The sequence below is a fragment of the Adiantum capillus-veneris genome, chromosome 28 (assembly GCF_014529385.1).
Source record: "Adiantum capillus-veneris isolate H3 chromosome 28, ASM1452938v2, whole genome shotgun sequence".
Lineage (NCBI taxonomy): Eukaryota > Viridiplantae > Streptophyta > Polypodiopsida > Polypodiales > Pteridaceae > Adiantum > Adiantum capillus-veneris.
In genome coordinates, this window is record NC_140958.1 from 102,020,483 (window position 1) to 102,037,417 (window position 16,935).

At 40.9% G+C, this 16,935-nt stretch overlaps 1 protein-coding gene across 1 annotated transcript; it reads right to left on the reverse strand.

Annotated features, from left to right (window-relative positions):
• Nucleotides 1–6,049: 6,049 nt before the first annotated feature.
• LOC147420991 (uncharacterized) lies at nt 6,050–10,607 on the reverse strand. The gene is made up of 4 exons (XM_086505185.1): nt 10,500–10,607; nt 8,014–8,217; nt 7,500–7,743; nt 6,050–6,696 (listed from the first exon to the last, which is right to left on the reverse strand). Exons 1-4 carry the CDS (start codon nt 10,605–10,607, stop codon nt 6,050–6,052), a joined length of 1,203 nt encoding a protein of 400 aa, XP_086361311.1.
• Nucleotides 10,608–16,935: the final 6,328 nt, after the last annotated feature.

Sequence of the window (16,935 nt, forward strand, 5' to 3'; positions counted from 1 at the left end):
GATATATGTTTGTACTTTATCAATTTGTTAAAAGAATGAAATACACTTCAATTATCATTTTTGTTAAAACAATGTAATACACTTCAATTGTCAAATGATAGAAGTGACAACATAAGATTTCTTCTTTGATAAAAAGCTTAAGGTTATCAAACCTTAACTTTATATACCTGTCTGTCTCATCCAAAGAGGACAATACATAAGCTATAATCAAACTATCTAGTCATCTATAGCAATCCACAAACAATTTGTTAGAGAAATAAGTTGGATGAAGTAGTCAATGCTCTTTTTGTATAGCTGTTAGAAATGTTTTCATCTTGTTAATGTCAAAATTTGGTTAAGTGAGATTTTTGATCTTGTTATGTGAATATATTTCACATGACTTTAAATTAAAAAATTAACTAGAGATTAGTTACATCTTCTATTTAACACAAAGAGCCACGAGTCATAGGTTTAAAATGTCCGTATAATTTAGGGTTGCAAGGGCTTGTGTCATCTCTTGTCTTGCTCATGCGGTCTTCTTGACAGTTTGTTTGTTTCAAGTCCTTTCGAGGCAACACACTTTCGTGACAACTCGGGAGATCTCTTGGTGATGGGTACATTTGAGCCCCACCCTCCCCACCCTGTCGGATCTATCTGGTACGTCTATTAGTTTTTGCGATGTCGGATGGTCTCCCTTATTTGATCGGTGATTTTGGGATGGTTCAATCTTATTGCTTATGAATGTGTATGTTTTGATGATGCTCTGGCACTGTTTGTGCGCAAGGTTTATCATGTAAATTTTTTGATTAATTCAATTCTACTCACTGTGGTAAGTTTTTTTTAAAAATAAAAATAAAAAATAAATTCTATAAGTATTCTGTTTGGTTTCTTTATTAAAGCTTCAAAGAAACAATCAATTTTCAAATGCACATTCCCTATCTTTTGAAGTAAGAATATCTATTTTATATGTGCAATAATCACATTAAAAATTAATCACGTGATTTATATTTGCAAAACTTCTAAGGAATTGTTGAATTAAAGGTAATGAAAAAAAAACTTTAAGATTGCTTTTTAGCTTTTATACGAGTACAAAAACAATTACTTTGTGCTAGTGCAAACACGAAGCATTATTGTATATCATAAATTTAAAATGTGGGCATCAATTAGGTGGCGATGGTACGTGACCCTTGCCCGACCATGTTTCATGGCTAATATTTGAAAGAGATAAGCATCTTCCCTCGTGGGCCCTCTGTTGCGTCGAAGAATAAAATCAAATAAATCGTGTGCATGCATATTAAAAATAAAATTTGAATTATTTTTTATGGTTGTAATTTGGTTCTTTTGTTTACAAACGTAGAACTTCTACATTCACATGGTTATGAGAGTCCTTGAAAAAGTGACATTTCTTATGATGAGAAATTGTTTGTTTTTCACGATGAGAAATTGTTCATCCATAGAAAGTGAAAGTTCTTATGTTGAAAGTGTATGTAAAAAAGCACACATTCTCATAGTGAAAATATTTTCACCTCGTGACAAAGTAAGGTTTATTATCATCTTCATGTTTCTCAAGTAAAGTGCAACTTGTAAATGTGTCACTTAGTGTTATGCAAAATGAACAACTTGTTAAATCCGTGATTCTATTATGCAAAATTTTCATGGATGTTTCTAATCATGATAACATGTCTAAAACTCTGGTGAATCAGTATGTAGTATGAATCAGTATGCAAACTGCCAATTACCGGTAAACAAAATATCCCTTGGCAATAACAAGGTAATCTCTTGTCGCCTGCATTTGTCTTGCTCTTCACATGCTTAGTTTCCTTCACCAACAAGTGACGCCAAGAGAGCTCTCATCGACACCTTGCAAATAATTAGAGTTGTGTTCTTTTGAAAAAATAGGGGAAAAAAAAACTTGCTTGTTTTAGGGCAATTAAAAACCCATGCCATGTCATGAATAAAATTGATGAGTAAAGTGGATGGACACCCATATTACAACCACTTGCACTTCAAGTTCACCAAGCAAGAAAGTGGGGTAGGTACATAAAGTGTGGAGGTGGTGTTGTCAAGGTATCATAGGGTTCTTAATATCTTGTCAATTTGGACGGATTATTCCTAGTCTTCCTTAGTAACCAGTAACGATATATGTTTTAGGGATTCTGCTTTTGCTATGTGCCACCCTCTAGCTTTGGGATTCTCTGCTCATAGTAGGGTGGGTTTTCCATTAAGGTTATGTATAGCTTTAAAGGTCTTTGTGAGTGGTGGACTGTCATTTAACTTGTAATGGAAAAGACCTATGAACTTTGAGAATAGCGGAATTAAAAGAATTACAGTGAGCATTTTTGTGAAACTACTTTGAGAACCTAGAGAGTGAACTTATTCAGCAGTAGCAACATAACCATAGTACTTAACTTGACATGAACAATACTTTTGCAAGAGAGAGAGTTTAGTGAACTTGACAACAGTTGAGGACCGGATTTATGTGGATCCGCCCCCTCTCCAAGAGGCTTTTGTATTATAGATTCTCCAATCAAGAGAGACTTGATATAATATAATCTTTGTGTTCCTTGTGACGTAGGTGATGCATTGAAGATGGAAAGCTTCATGCATTGCGAACATAACATAGACTTTGTAAAAAGCATTAACTATCCACAACCTCAGTCCCTAGGCCTCAAACACCTTCAAAGGTGGAGAGAGCTAGCGGGGAGTGAGGGTAGGGAAGAGAAAGAAGAAACATTCATAGGAGAAAGAAATAGTTTCTTACTTATCATCACTCTTCTTGCAAACATACATAATAGCTTAGTAATGAAGATGGAGAAGATGGCAAGAGTAAGCATTGAAGCATGGCTCTTGGTTGGATTTGGATTCCATAGCCAAGAGTGCTGGTGTAGGCTCTCAACTTCTCTACTAGCTTGGAGAAGGAGATGGAGCTCTTGCACTTTGCACTTGACACAATAACTATGTGTGTGCGTGTGTGCGTGTGCGTGCGTGGGAGAGTATACCCCCTAAGCTAGCCCCCTCCTTGCTTTGGTCGACCCCCTCTTCTAGCACTATCTTGCACATGATTGGACCTCCTCAAGCTTGGCCAATCACACGCTTAGTGCATATCATGAAACAAGGGTAGAAGAGTCCCTCTTTCCCCTTTGAGAGAGAGACCTTGATAAATGCATAGACAGTTATTTAAATTAACTAAATTATCATTGGATTCCTTGGGAGGCTAACCAATAGGCTTTAGACACACCATGAGAGAAACATGAAGAGGAGCTTAACGAGTGTCCTATTTGATTTCTTTTTACCAAGCTTGCCTTGTGTGAGGGTGTATGTGTTCTCTCTCTAGCCCCCTACAATGAGGGCTCACCCCCCCCTTGTGTAGGGATATGCATTGACTTTTGAATACCTTACCCCCTCAAGCAACTTAGTCATGGAGCACCTTAGTCATTAAGAACCTCAAGTACCTTAGTCAGCAAGCACAAAAAGCACCTCAAGCACCTTAGTCATTAAGATTGACAAGCACCTCAAGCACCTTAGTCAACAAGCACGACAAGCACCTCGATCTTGGACCGGGTTCCCACCTCAAGCACATCCCTAGCTTGTCTAAGGCCAAAGGAATCTTAAGACTAACCTTTGGAGGTATTTAATGCATCTAGCCCTAAGGTCTTTAAGCTCCATTAAATAGCCTTGCTCTTTGACATGCCATCTCTCATTTGGACCCCTTGACCATTGGCCCCGTGGTGAGATAGATCTGTAAGCACATGTCTATGTTCTAATCCTTGTTTCCGTTTATTCTCGCACATTAAATGATCATTTTAATATGAAAAAATCATTTGTGTTGGTTAGATATTAGATTTTATGACATTACCTCTCTCTTGAAATCATAATCGTCATCGATTATGACATAGAAGAGATAAAGCTTTAGTCATTAGCCAATGTTTCTTAGCGGGTAGAGGATCCTTTTTTACCCTATGACATCATTCCAAGATGGATGACCAATCCATTTGGTGGTTGGGAGACGTAGCTGCCGCAAGCATGTCTGCTCTTTAGTCCTGCATTTCATTCTCCCGAGGGTGAAAAATTCTACTTGGTGTTTGAGAGACGTAGTCATCACAAACATGATTATAAGCATGCATACTAATTAAATTTATCCACAATATAAATTTAAGTATCAATTAGCATCAACCATAGGAACTATTGACATCACAACGCATAATACTATTATTGTCAAAACAATGATTATTGTCATTCTAGCCTCCGTAGATGCTCTCAAGCAATGATTAATCCTCTATTTGAAAAAAATTGTGGAACTTAATTTGATGGATTTGGTGTATCAGAAGGAAGGGAGACTATCGTTTACTTTTTGTGCCTTAAGATCCTCTACCGCATTTGTATCCAAGCCATTTATTCTCCAATATGTGTTGGGGATGTGCACCATAAGGGAGATGATGAGCATGTTGGTGTACCTTCTCTTGATGGCCAGGGTGGTAAATAATATCAAGCTTGGGACTTCATATAGGGAGTGAGGTGCCTCATTATAAAAAAAATCAATTCAACCCTTCCCTACAAATGCCAATCAGATCCAACAAACAAATGGTTCAATCCAAATTAAGGGATTTAACTAAGTGAGCAATTAGATGCACGTGGTGACCAAGATTCAAGCACGACCACACACACCATGCTCAACAATATTTTTTTTTAGCTACCTTTACAAAGATATCAAGGCTTGTTCTATGAAAATATTGCATGCAATTGTCACCTACCCAGCATATGATATTCACCATACTCATCGTGGTATTGAGGAAGATGATGAAGGTACATATGAAACTTGGTCTCCAATATGGCAAGCACTTGCTCCACAAATAGTATACTCATGCTCGCAAGAAGCTGGCCATTGTACCGTTGTCTCATGGAGGTTTCAGATGATGGAAAGAAGAGAGAGATCAAAATTATTCAGCAAGGCTGAATGATAAAAGATAAAAAATGGAGACGACAACGGAATCTCTCAAAAATTAATGTCAAATAGTGGCAAAAAGGGTACTAATCTAGAAACATCTTAATTTGTATATGTGTTGTAGATAGAGAAACAGAGGTATGGGATTTACGGTACTACCCTAGCAATAGAGTCATGGTGGTATGAAAATCTTGATGCTAGAGTGCAATGATCACACTGATGTAGTGGCCATAGATCAAGAGAGAAAAGGAACTCATATATTGAATGTGAGCATGGCATTGAAAGCCATCATGACTTTATCCAGACATGATTATAGAAAATACTTTGGCGTTGTTGCAACCTACCTCAAATCCTAGCAACTTCTTCTTCTAGTGTATCAAGATGTAGTTGTCCAGTCTTCCTTGACCCATCCCTCTAGCTCCAGCAAGTAGCAATGTCGGAGAATTGGACCTCTACGTAGAAAAGGGCCTCCAATGTCAAGCTCCACCTTGGCCGCTTATCTGCCACAACAAGGCCATCTGAAACTCTTGGTATGGCTCGAAGGAGCGAAGGCAAATGAAGAGGCTCGTGGGGTTAATATACATGTCAGAAGCTTAAGGGAAATTTTGGCAAATGTAGTTGTTTCCTCTTGGCGATCTCGGTGGAATGTGCCTGCAACTCAAGGTAGCCAAAGTGCAAAGCCAATGGGAAGGTGAGTGCACCCTCACCTAAATAGGGTAGTGCACAACTCAAAACAACAACATCGAGGTGGTAAATTGTGGCAACAACGACTGGCACTGCATGGAAATGTAGAGAGGTGGTGGAATGCAACCATAAAAGATGGGCTACTTCTTTGCACAACATCAAAGAATATGAAATTTCATTTTAGCTACAAAGTGATATTTCAAATAGTAGTAACAAAAATGGGTATGCATGCACGATCTATCAAGAAGACAAGCTGCACTTTACTTACTTATTTAAAATCTTTTAAAACAATGTCAGTCAATTTTTAAATTAATACTTGAAAATAAATTCGTGAGACAAGATGGACTTTAAATATAAAAGCATATTATGTCATATGCAAATGCATACACATCGGATTTGTTTTTGATGTATAAAATAAATATCTATATTGATATGTTGAATGGCTCATTGGCCATCTGTATTTGAAGCCCAAATGGCCTGCCCCGTTTCCTGCAGGTAGAGGACAAGGTTCCCATCGTCTTGTACAATAAGGTAGGTTTTAGACCAGCAACCAGATCCACTAGAGCATTGAGTAGGGGTCCACCAAATTGGCTCACCATAACCACTATATACAGCAAAAGTCCCATCTAGGTTGATGCGAGCATAACAATGTTGTCCCTTATTAAAGCATGAGTAATTAGGACATGCCCATATTGGTTTGTTTCTGTTTGAATCTGGTAGGTGATGATATAGCACCAAATTGCAATCATTTTGCATTTGCAAGAAGTATTCCTCACTCGGTGAGTATATGAGGTCCGGGTATTCGCTGCCAGAGTCTGGACTTGTCAGCACGTTCATACCATAATTAGATGTAAATAGAGCATTATACCATGGTGGACAATCTCGTATAGTATCTTCTTGTGAAATAATTCTTTTTGTATTGGTAGTATTAAATTGTGCTCGTGAAATGTTCTTGGTTGCAGTGCTATTTTTGGTTGCATTGCTGTGAAGAATATGCCTATGTGGAGGAGGGTGGCTTCTATACGTGGTGTTGGTTGAAATTGAATCCCTATTTGAGTTCATTGAAGAGTTTCTTTTTCCTTGCGGAACACCTGAATGGAAATCAAAGTGTATGATTAGCTAGCCAAAATGATATTTTAACTAAATAATACATCGTTCTAGAAATACCCTTTAATATAAAAAATGCATAACAAATGATCTAGATGCAATTGCCATTCCCCCCCCCCCCCCCCAAAAAAAAAAAAAAAGAAAAAGAAAAAAAAGAAAAAAAGAAGCCACACACACACATTGAAAATATGGGTTTTTATTCTTGCCACACACAGTTCACTTTTAAATGAAGTTTGGTCTCCTCTTAGAAAATTTGCAGGAAAAACATGTTTGTGGGCATGCCGCTATTTTGTCTAGAATCCTATCTTTCACACAGGGAAACACAGGAACTCTAATGAGTGGAATATGTCTATTGCTGTCGTAATGGATGATCATTGCTAAAGTAGAGGTTCCTTACTAGGTGTCATGGGGTGGCTCCCCTATTAGATGACGTACCTATGGTGAGGAAATGTGATGGCTCGACTCGAGCATGACTTGAATTTGTAAATTTTTTGGCTATTCTCATATAACTCACTGACAATTGTAAGTTGTGAAAGAAAAAGAAGGTCTAGAATCCTATCTCTGACAAATCACGTCTCCCTCTCTTTTTCACTCACTCACACATGCGCACGCACACACACACAAACACACATAGCCCCTCCCTCTCACAAAGGTGGACATGCATACATGCACCACATGCAAATGGAGTGTGTGTATGTGTGCATGTATTGCTATGCATGTGTGGCTATATCGTCTCCTGTTTTCACTCAAGGAGTTAGTAAAAGTTACAAACCATACACAATAGTACCTGCAGTAACAACAAGTTCATCGTGACGATTGGAATCGTTATCCGAGTCACCCGATGCCTCTCCTGTATTAGGTGTGTCTGCTCCATCATCAGTGCCACCTATCCTCTCCACCCAGTAGTAGAATTGTGCAGAGAGACCTTCTTCAAGCAAGTTTTGATCACCTGCACCCTCCACCACAACTCCAAATCCGAATCCATTTCTAATTTGACTTCGTATGGTGTCAAGCATGTTATTGAAAAATACCTATGGAAAAAGGGATAAAATGGGGATTAATAGATAACGTGCCAAAACTTAAGGTGGGTCCAGAAGTACTTAAAAACGATGAATTGATTTTGCCAACTTCGTTGAAGAGTGATTGTAGGTTATAGTGCAAGGATTACCTTTAAGCTACTATATTCATATTGTGATTTTGAGGTTCTATATGCTGGACTACTGTTGACCATGATGTTAGTGTGCAATGTACATGTGTAAGTGTATGTATGATAGCTAAGGAGAGAGAAAAAGTGCCCATGCCTGAACAAGGTCGAGGCCAATGATTTCTCCAGTACCTCCTCCAAAGCATTGACCAGTATTGTGGAGTGTTAAACTAGTATGAAGGCGTAGTGAATCCGTGATGTCAGTGTCTATGGCAGATACAAACCCGGGTGGATAATAATCATCACTGTCAATAGGCGCAGTCATAAAGTTCTCAATGTCATCAATTGCACTTTCTTGTGCCTGCACAATAAAAGTTCAAAACTTTAGTAATGGCACCATCACCATTCTAAATCACTCCACATTTGTACAGGCAAAGTTGAACCCCCGCTTGATTACATAAGATAATGTTGCTCGCTAGTCTCTACTCTCAAAAGAAGATTCTCATAACAATTCCCACATTATGACTTACCTCAACATCTTGAACTTCTGTGAGGGAGGCACCCGTGGTCCCCTAGCTAGGTATGCGGTGCCTCCCCAGCAGAAGCTCATGATGTTATGCGTTGTATGAAAAACACTGAAAAAGGCTCCCTTTTCCTACGTGAGAAATTTCGTAAATCTTCTTGTGGATTTACCGAAATCTACAGAGTTGGCAAACACGGAAAACACAATTCTCTACCCTTGCTTTTTTGAAGACGCGTTTGTTTCACGCGTTTGTTCCCAAGTAGCAAGTGTAGAAACGAGTCTGCTCTTAGCACATCCAAGTTCATTCCTGATTTACAGAAATGGACTTTGTTGCAAGTCACCAAGAAGATTTTTTTCCCAAAAAAATTACATTGTTCATCAAGCAATATTTCCGAGTAACAAAATCCAAGTAACCTACCTACAAGAAACCAAGTAACCTACCTACAAGAAAATTACAACAAAATCCAAGTAACCTACCTACAAGAAGTTATTTTTTGGTAGCAATACCCACACATCCCGCGGGCGATGATACAAGTGCACCAACTAGCTTTTCATAGGGTTGTCTGGGCCGCACTCGAATCCATCACCTAGGTGATGGTGAAGGACGAGTACTCTACTAACCAAGCTAGCTCTCGTCCGTTAACAACAAGAAGCTTAAGATCACACATCAAATGGCAACAATTAGATTATTGGGATACGATTTTGAAAGCATTTCTTCAAGGGGAATCTAGTGAGATTCGGTCCTAGGGATAGAAAAGACAGACTATAAACAAACTCTAGCGTGCAGATCGAGAGCCACCTGGACAATTAAGGTGGCAAATGGCGCAAATGACTACGTGTTTACATAGGATATTGTACTTATCACGTTTAGAAGGCAGTGCCATTTGACCTAGTGGTTAAGGTAAGGGGCTTCCAGCGCACCCACTATGGTTCAACTCTTGAGACATGTGGGTGTGGATGAGTGGGCGCAATCTCGTAAAACTAGTTGAAAAGAAGCTTCAAACGGCCCCAAAAAAAAGAAAAGGCGATGCCATGGATAATGTTTTCTTCACCCTAGTAGAGAGTCAATGCTCGACAATCTGGCACACTTTGTTTTGTGTCCCATCTCCAGCCCCTTCCAAGCACCCCGCATGCTAAATGGCCTCTTTGCTATCACCACGATACTATGACAAAATTAGTAAGGTGATGCATGTGCACGGCACACTGTTGTTGAAGGGCCACTTTAATGAATCCGAGTCAGAGAGAGAGAGAGAGAGAGAGAGAGAGAGAGAGAGAGAGAGAGAGAGAGAGAGAGAGAGCTCTGCCAGTCACAAAAAGTTTTGGACAGTTTCTCACAACAATTCCAACATTATGACTTACCTCAACATCTTGAGCTTAATAAAAAAAGCAATTTGTGTTATAGTTCTCTTCACTTTTGCTCGAAAAAATGACACGCTCTATTTTTTTTGCTCGGGATATGGATTTGCTCACTAAAGAGATGTCAAATAAAAGGAAAAGTGTTGGCATCTAAAGAAGTTATGGGTGTGGAATGTGATTGCTCTAATTGCATTACAATTGAAGAAATTATAGACCAAAATACCATAGTTCCCATAGTGGTTGTGACGAGGTCTAAGAAGAAAGGTCTTATCCAATGAAAAGATGCAATTTGTATTTAGGCACGGCATACCTAGCTAGGTATGATTAGGGGCAGGGGATCGCCGGCCGGGTGAGGGGTAACAATCATACCTAGCCAAGTATGCGGTGCCTCCCAAGCAGAAGCTCATGATGTAATTATGCATTGTATGAAAAACACTTCAGGCTCCCTTTTTCCTACATAAGAAAATTTATAAATCTTCTTGTGCTAGTTTTGAAGAGCGTTTGGCTGCAGCACCTGCAGAATTTCTCAAGATTCTATAATTCTGTATAGATGCAAGTTCTCAAGCACGTGCATGCATACTACCACAATACCATGATCAACCCAATTCTCTCTCTCTCTCTCTCTCTCTCTCTCTCTCTCTCTCTCTCTCTCTCTGTGTGTGTGTGTGTGGAAGCAGACTGTAAAGGCGCAGGGGCCGGAAGAGGCCTGAAAATGTTGGGAGAGTAAATCAACACACGAAAATATGCAGGCTTATTATATTTACGTCAGCGTCGAATTCCCCCGGCCGCCCCTCCTGGCTGGTGAGCGCGTGAGCTTGCCATAGTAACAAAGGAATCACCATGAGCAAAGTACAGCTGCGTGGGCCTGCCATGATTGGGATATTGCTCCCGACTCCCGAGGCTCTCCCTCCCTATATATGCTACGTAGTATGAATCAGTATGGAAACTGACATTGCCGGCAAACAGAATATCCCTTGGCAATAACAAGGTAATCTCTTGTCGCCTGAATTATAATGACAAGGCCCTGCATTTGTCTTGCTCTTCGCATGCTTAGTTTCCTTCACCAACAAGTGACGCCAAGAGAGCTCTCATCGACACCTTGCAAATAATTACACTTGTGTTCTCTTAATAAAAATAGGGGAATAGCAGGGCAATTAAAAACCCATGCCATGTCATGCATAAAATTGATGAGTAAAGTGGATGGACACCCATATTACAATCACTTCCGGTTCCAATTCACCAAGCAAGAAAGTGGGGTATGTTGGAATTAGGGTTGCAGAGAAACACACACAGCTTGGAGAAGACGAAGAAAGCTCAAGGCACACAATAGAGAGTGTGTTACTTAGTGTGCAATGGAAAGATAGATAGCCCTAGAGTGATGGGCGTATATACAATGCACGGGGGAAAAAACCTCCTAAAGAGGGAAAAAATACCCCGGGGGTCCTAGTGTGTTCACACACATCACTACCACATGTATAGGGTTGCAGAGAAACACACACAGCTTGGAGAAGACGAAGGAAGCTCAAGGCACACAATAGAGAGTGTGTTACTTAGTGTGCAATGGAAAGATAGATAGCCCTAGAGTGATGGGCGTATATACAATGCACGGGGGGAAAAACCTCCTAAAGAGGGAAAAAATGCCCCGGCGGTCCTAGCGTGTTCACACACATCACTACCACATGTATATGGTAACAAATCCCCCCTGGAGTGATGCGGTGAACGAGAGTTGGCACATGAGTAAAGGGAAGTGCCATGCCCTGAGGACAGGATCAGTCCACAAAGGGAAGTAAGCCCAAAGCTTTGCGGAAAGCTTCAAGCTTCTCATGAGACAATGCCTTTGTGAAAAGATCTACAAGGTTGTCCTGTGTTGGCACATAAGCCAAGCTGATCTCTCCTGCTGAGAGCCTCTCCCTGACATAGTGGTAATGCACCTCTATGGGCTTTGTGTGAGCATGAAAAACTAGGTTCCTCGCAACTGCCAATGCGCTCTGACTGTCAGTGTAGATAGTGTTGGCAATGTCCTGTCCAACACCCAAATCAGCCATAAGGCGTCTGAGCCATACACACTCAACCGTAGCTGTGAAGACTGTCCTGTACTCAGCCTCACAACTCGAAGTGGCCACAGTAGGTTGCTTCTTGCTCAACCATGATATACATGAATTGCCAAGCATGAAACAAAAACCACTTGTGGACACTCGCGTGTCAAAACAACCAGCCCAATCCGAGTCCGAAAAAGCATGTAAGTCTGGCGGCAATGATCCCCCCTTGGGATAAAACAAGCCAAGATGTAAAGTGCCACTAAGGTAGCGGAAAATCCTCTTGACAACCTGCCAATGCTTAGACCCTGGGCTATGCATAAATCTGCTGACCTGTGAGACTGCAAACTGAATATCCGGCCTCGTGTTGCATACATAAATGAGGCAGCCAACAGCAGTTTGGTAAAGAGTGACATCAGCAGGATCGCCAGCATCATGTAGACTCAACTTCAAACCTGTTTCCATGGGAGTGGCAATAGGTTTGCAATCCTCAAGTCCAAACTTACATAGCAATGTCTCTATGTAACTTTTCTGACACAAGGCAATACCACCATCACACTGCTTAAACTGTATACCCAAGTAATGATGCAACAGCCCCAAATCTTTCATCTTGAAAGTAGCATTCAAATCAGCCTTAAATTCAGCAATATGTCTCTCATTTGGTCCAGTGATTAACAAATCATCAACATAAAGAACCACGATGAGAAATACATCACCCTCACGCTTTACATACAATGTGTTTTCTGTTGGACTGTTACGAAAGCCTTGTTTGACCAAATGAGTGTCAGCTTTCTCATACCAAGCACAAGGAGATTGCTTCAACCCATACAAAGCCTTGTTACATTTGCACACTTTGTCTTCTTGTCCTTTTATGACAAAACCGTAAGGCTGCGTTACATAAACTTCCTCAAATATGTCACCATTCAAGAAAGCAGTAACAATGTCTGATTGATGTACATCCCAACCAAAATGAGCTGCCAATGCACATAGAAAACGCACAGTAGTCATACGACAAGTGGGAGCAAAAGTCTCTTCATAATCTATGCCTTTTTGCTGTGCATAACCCTTTGCAACAAGTCGAGCCTTATGGCGATCGATCTCACCATCCGGTTTGCGTTTCAACTTGTAAACCCACTTTGTACCAATGGCCTTTTTGCCAGGAGGCAAATCACATAAAGTCCATGTGTCATTTTCTATAAGTGCATCATATTCTGATTGCATGGCAGCCATCCAATTTTCTGAATTCTGTGCTTCATCAAAAGACAGAGGCTCCTCAACATCATGTAAACTAGACACAGCCAAAGCATAACAATCTGATGCATAAGATGCACGGCGAGAGCCTGAACGAGTACGACTAGACAAAGGTGCATCCAATTTACTATCACGCAAAGTGTGCACCAGCCATTTTGGTATAACTCTAGCCTGCTCATTTTCAGCCCTTTCCTCATCAAGTACATCATGTACATCTGCATCAGTAATAGGCTGATCTAAAACATTTTCAGAAACCCCCATAGGCTGTACATTTGCCTCATTGGAACTTACATTCGTATTTCCACCACTAAAAAGAGGCAACAAAGTGTCATAAATGTCCTGTGAGCTTACATTACTGTCTCTAGTACATGACAGCAAGGGTTGAACAGAATCTTCCACAAACACTACATCCCAAGAAACCAGAATACGTTTTGTTTGCGGATGATACAACCTGTAACCTTTGCTTTCAGCACTATAACCAACAAAAATACATTTGACAGCCTTATCATCCAATTTTCTGCGCTGCACTTGTGGCACCAAAGCATATGCCAAACATCCAAAAACACGCATGTGCTCAATAGAAGGTTTTCTATCATGCCATGCTTCATATGGAGTAATAGACTGCAAAGCTTTCGTAGGACACCTGTTAAGTACAAAAGTGGCACACATAATGGCCTCAAGCCAAAAAGAATGCGGTAAAGCTTGACTTTTGACCATACATCGTGCCATTTCCGTAAGTGACATGTTTTTCCTCTTAGCAACACCATTTTTCTGAGGTGTATAAGGCACTGTACATTGGTGTTTTATCCCACGACTAGCCAGAAATGCATTAAATTCATGAGACATATACTCCCCCCCTCGATCTGAACGGAGGGTGCCCATAGTACATTTCGAGACATTTTCAGCCATAGCCAGAAATTGTTTGAAGCACATAAAGACTTCGGACTTCGCTTTAAGTGAAAATACCCATGCATGCCTGGAGTTATCATCAATGAAAGTCACGAAGTACAGGTAATTGCCCAAGGACGGAGTTTGCATGGGCTCACAAACATCACTATGCACAAGCTGCAACCTGCATGTGGCCCGAACAGAACCATCCTTTGGAAACTTAGAACGCTGCATCTTACCCAAAATACAGCCTTCACAAACATGTTTGACAGGTGCTTCAAGAGGCGGCAAAGAAGCAACCATATCAGATTTCTTCAAACGTAGCAAACTGGCAAAATTCAGATGAACAAAACGTGCATGCCAAAGTTTTGCATCTGAAATAGCCCTTGAATCTGCAATAGCATTTGCAAAATTTTGTCCACACTTGTCATACAAAGTGAGCTTATACAGCCCACAGCACAAAAGCCCAGATGCAACAATTTCATCACCAAAACTAAGATCATGAACTGTACATCTCTCATCCACAAATTTGACTACAAGTCCAAGTCTAGCAAGTGCGGATATAGATAAGAGATTCTTCTTGATCCCAGGTACATAAAGTGCATCAACAAGTGTGAAGGAACTGCCATTAGCAGCAGTGAGCACAATCTTTCCAACTCGCTGAACTGGACAAGAGGCGTTGTTGGCACAAGTGACTGAATTCTCATGAGGGACAGACTCGAGAGAGGTAAACAATTCACGATGTGAGGTAATGTGCTTTGTAGCACCACTATCAAAATACCACACGTGTGAATCTGCAACAACTGACAAGCATGCATCATGGACAACAGGATTGTAAGTGCACTCTGCGCTAAAAGCCCATTCTGCATCAACATCAGCAACACAGTCTCCTTTCATAGAAGACTCAACCATGGCTGCATTTGTAGTGGAACCAGCATTTGCAGTGGAACCACCCTCTTTCTTCTTAGCCTCTTTGGCCTTCAACTTAGGACACGACTTGATCAAGTGATCATTGGCTTTACAATAATGGCAACGCATCTTCTTTTTGCCCTTATCACCAGAATTGCCAGACTAAGTACTGCCAGCAGAAGCATTAAGAACATAATTTTTGCCACTCGCAGCAGAACCATAAGAAGTGGCTGCATTACTGTTACCACCCTTTCTTTGAGAAGCAATAAAGGCCCGTTCAACTGCACGTTGCCTAGTCCCGTTTTTTCTAGAAAGTGACTCTTGCAATAGCAATGTGCATAATGCATCAAACTTGACAACTTCAGGATTTCCTTGGGTCATCAGTCTCCAAGTACTAGCAAATGTCTGGTAGGAATCTGGTAAGGCATCAAGAACCGTCTGCAAAAGGGAACTGTCTGAAATGACTTCACCTACAGAAATAAGCTGCTCATTGATATCCTTGACACTAGCAAGGAAAGTGTCCATATCATCTTCCTCATGCATAATCTTCGACTCCAGCTCTTTGCGCAGCAAAGCAATTTTAGCCTCATTGCGGCTTGCATAAAGACCTGCTAAAATATCCCAAGCCTGTTTTGCAGATTTTTCTGAACGGATGTGAGGAACAATGGTGCGCTTCACAGACAACGCAATCAATGCATGAGCCTGCGCATCCTTAACATCCCAACGAGCTTGTTCTGCCGTAGGCAAAACAACTCTAACAGCTGCAATCCTTGTAGCAAGACCTGCAACATCCTCAACATCGCCTACATCCTCAGAACCAGGACGTACATCAATGCCCTGCACAATGTTCCAGACACCCTTTGACACAAGAACATGTTGCATCATATAAGCCCACATAGGGTAGTTGTCCCCATCCAACCTGTCCTCAGCAGCAAACATCTTGAACACATCTGTGTTGTTGTTGTCAGCCATGGTAAATGCTGCACCTGATGTGAAAACTGCTCGAAAATAGGAGAAATGGAGAGGGAACAACCTGTGCTATATAGCACAAACCGTAGAAGACTGTAAGGCACCTGTTATGCAGAAAACGGCACTGATAGAAATTCTGCACAAAATGATGAAATAGTCTGTGCAGTACTGCCTGTAGTGGAAACGGAGGCCGAAATGAGCCCAAATCAAAATTCTGAGCAGACCGAGCTCTTCGACCTCTCCCAAATTTTCTGTCGACCTGCGAACGCTCGCCAAAGCTCACTGAAATCGGAGAAAGTGAGCAGGCGTGTGCTGGAGCAGTGGCGACTAAGCCCGGGAGGACTTGACCTGCTCTGATACCAATTGTTGGAATTAGGGTTGCAGAGAAACACACACAGCTTGGAGAAGACGAAGGAAGCTCAAGGCACACAATAGAGAGTGTGTTACTTAGTGTGCAATGGAAAGATAGATAGCCCTAGAGTGATGGGCGTATATACAATGCACAGGGGAAAAAACCTCCTAAAGAGGGAAAAAATGCCCCGGCGGTCCTAGTGTGTTCACACACATTGCTAGCACATGTATATGGTAACAGGGTAGGTATATAGAGTGTGGAGGTGGTGTTGTCGAGGTATCCTAGGGTTCTTAATATCTTGTCAATTTGGATTGATTATTCCTACTCTTCCTTAGTAACTAGTAACAATATATGCTTTAGGGATTCCGCTTTTGCTATGTGCCACCATGTAGCTTTGGGATTCTCTGCTCATAGTAGGGTGGGTTTTCCATTAACGTTGTGTATAGCTTTAAAGGTCTTTGTGAGTGGTGGACCTTGTCATTTAACTTGTACCTATGAACTTTGAGAATAGCGGAATTAAAAGAATTACAGTGAGCATTTTTGTGAAACTACTTTGAGAACATAGAGAGGGAACTTATTTAGCGGTAGCAACATAACCATAGTACTAAATTAACTTGGCATGAACAATACTTTTGCAAGAGAGAGAGTTTAGTGAACTTGACCACAGTTGAGGACCGGATTTATGTGGATCCGCCCCCCCTCCAAGAGGCTTTTGTATTATAGATTCTCCCATCAAGAGAGACTTGATATAATATAATCTTTGTGCTCCTTGTGACGTAGGTGATGCATTGAAGA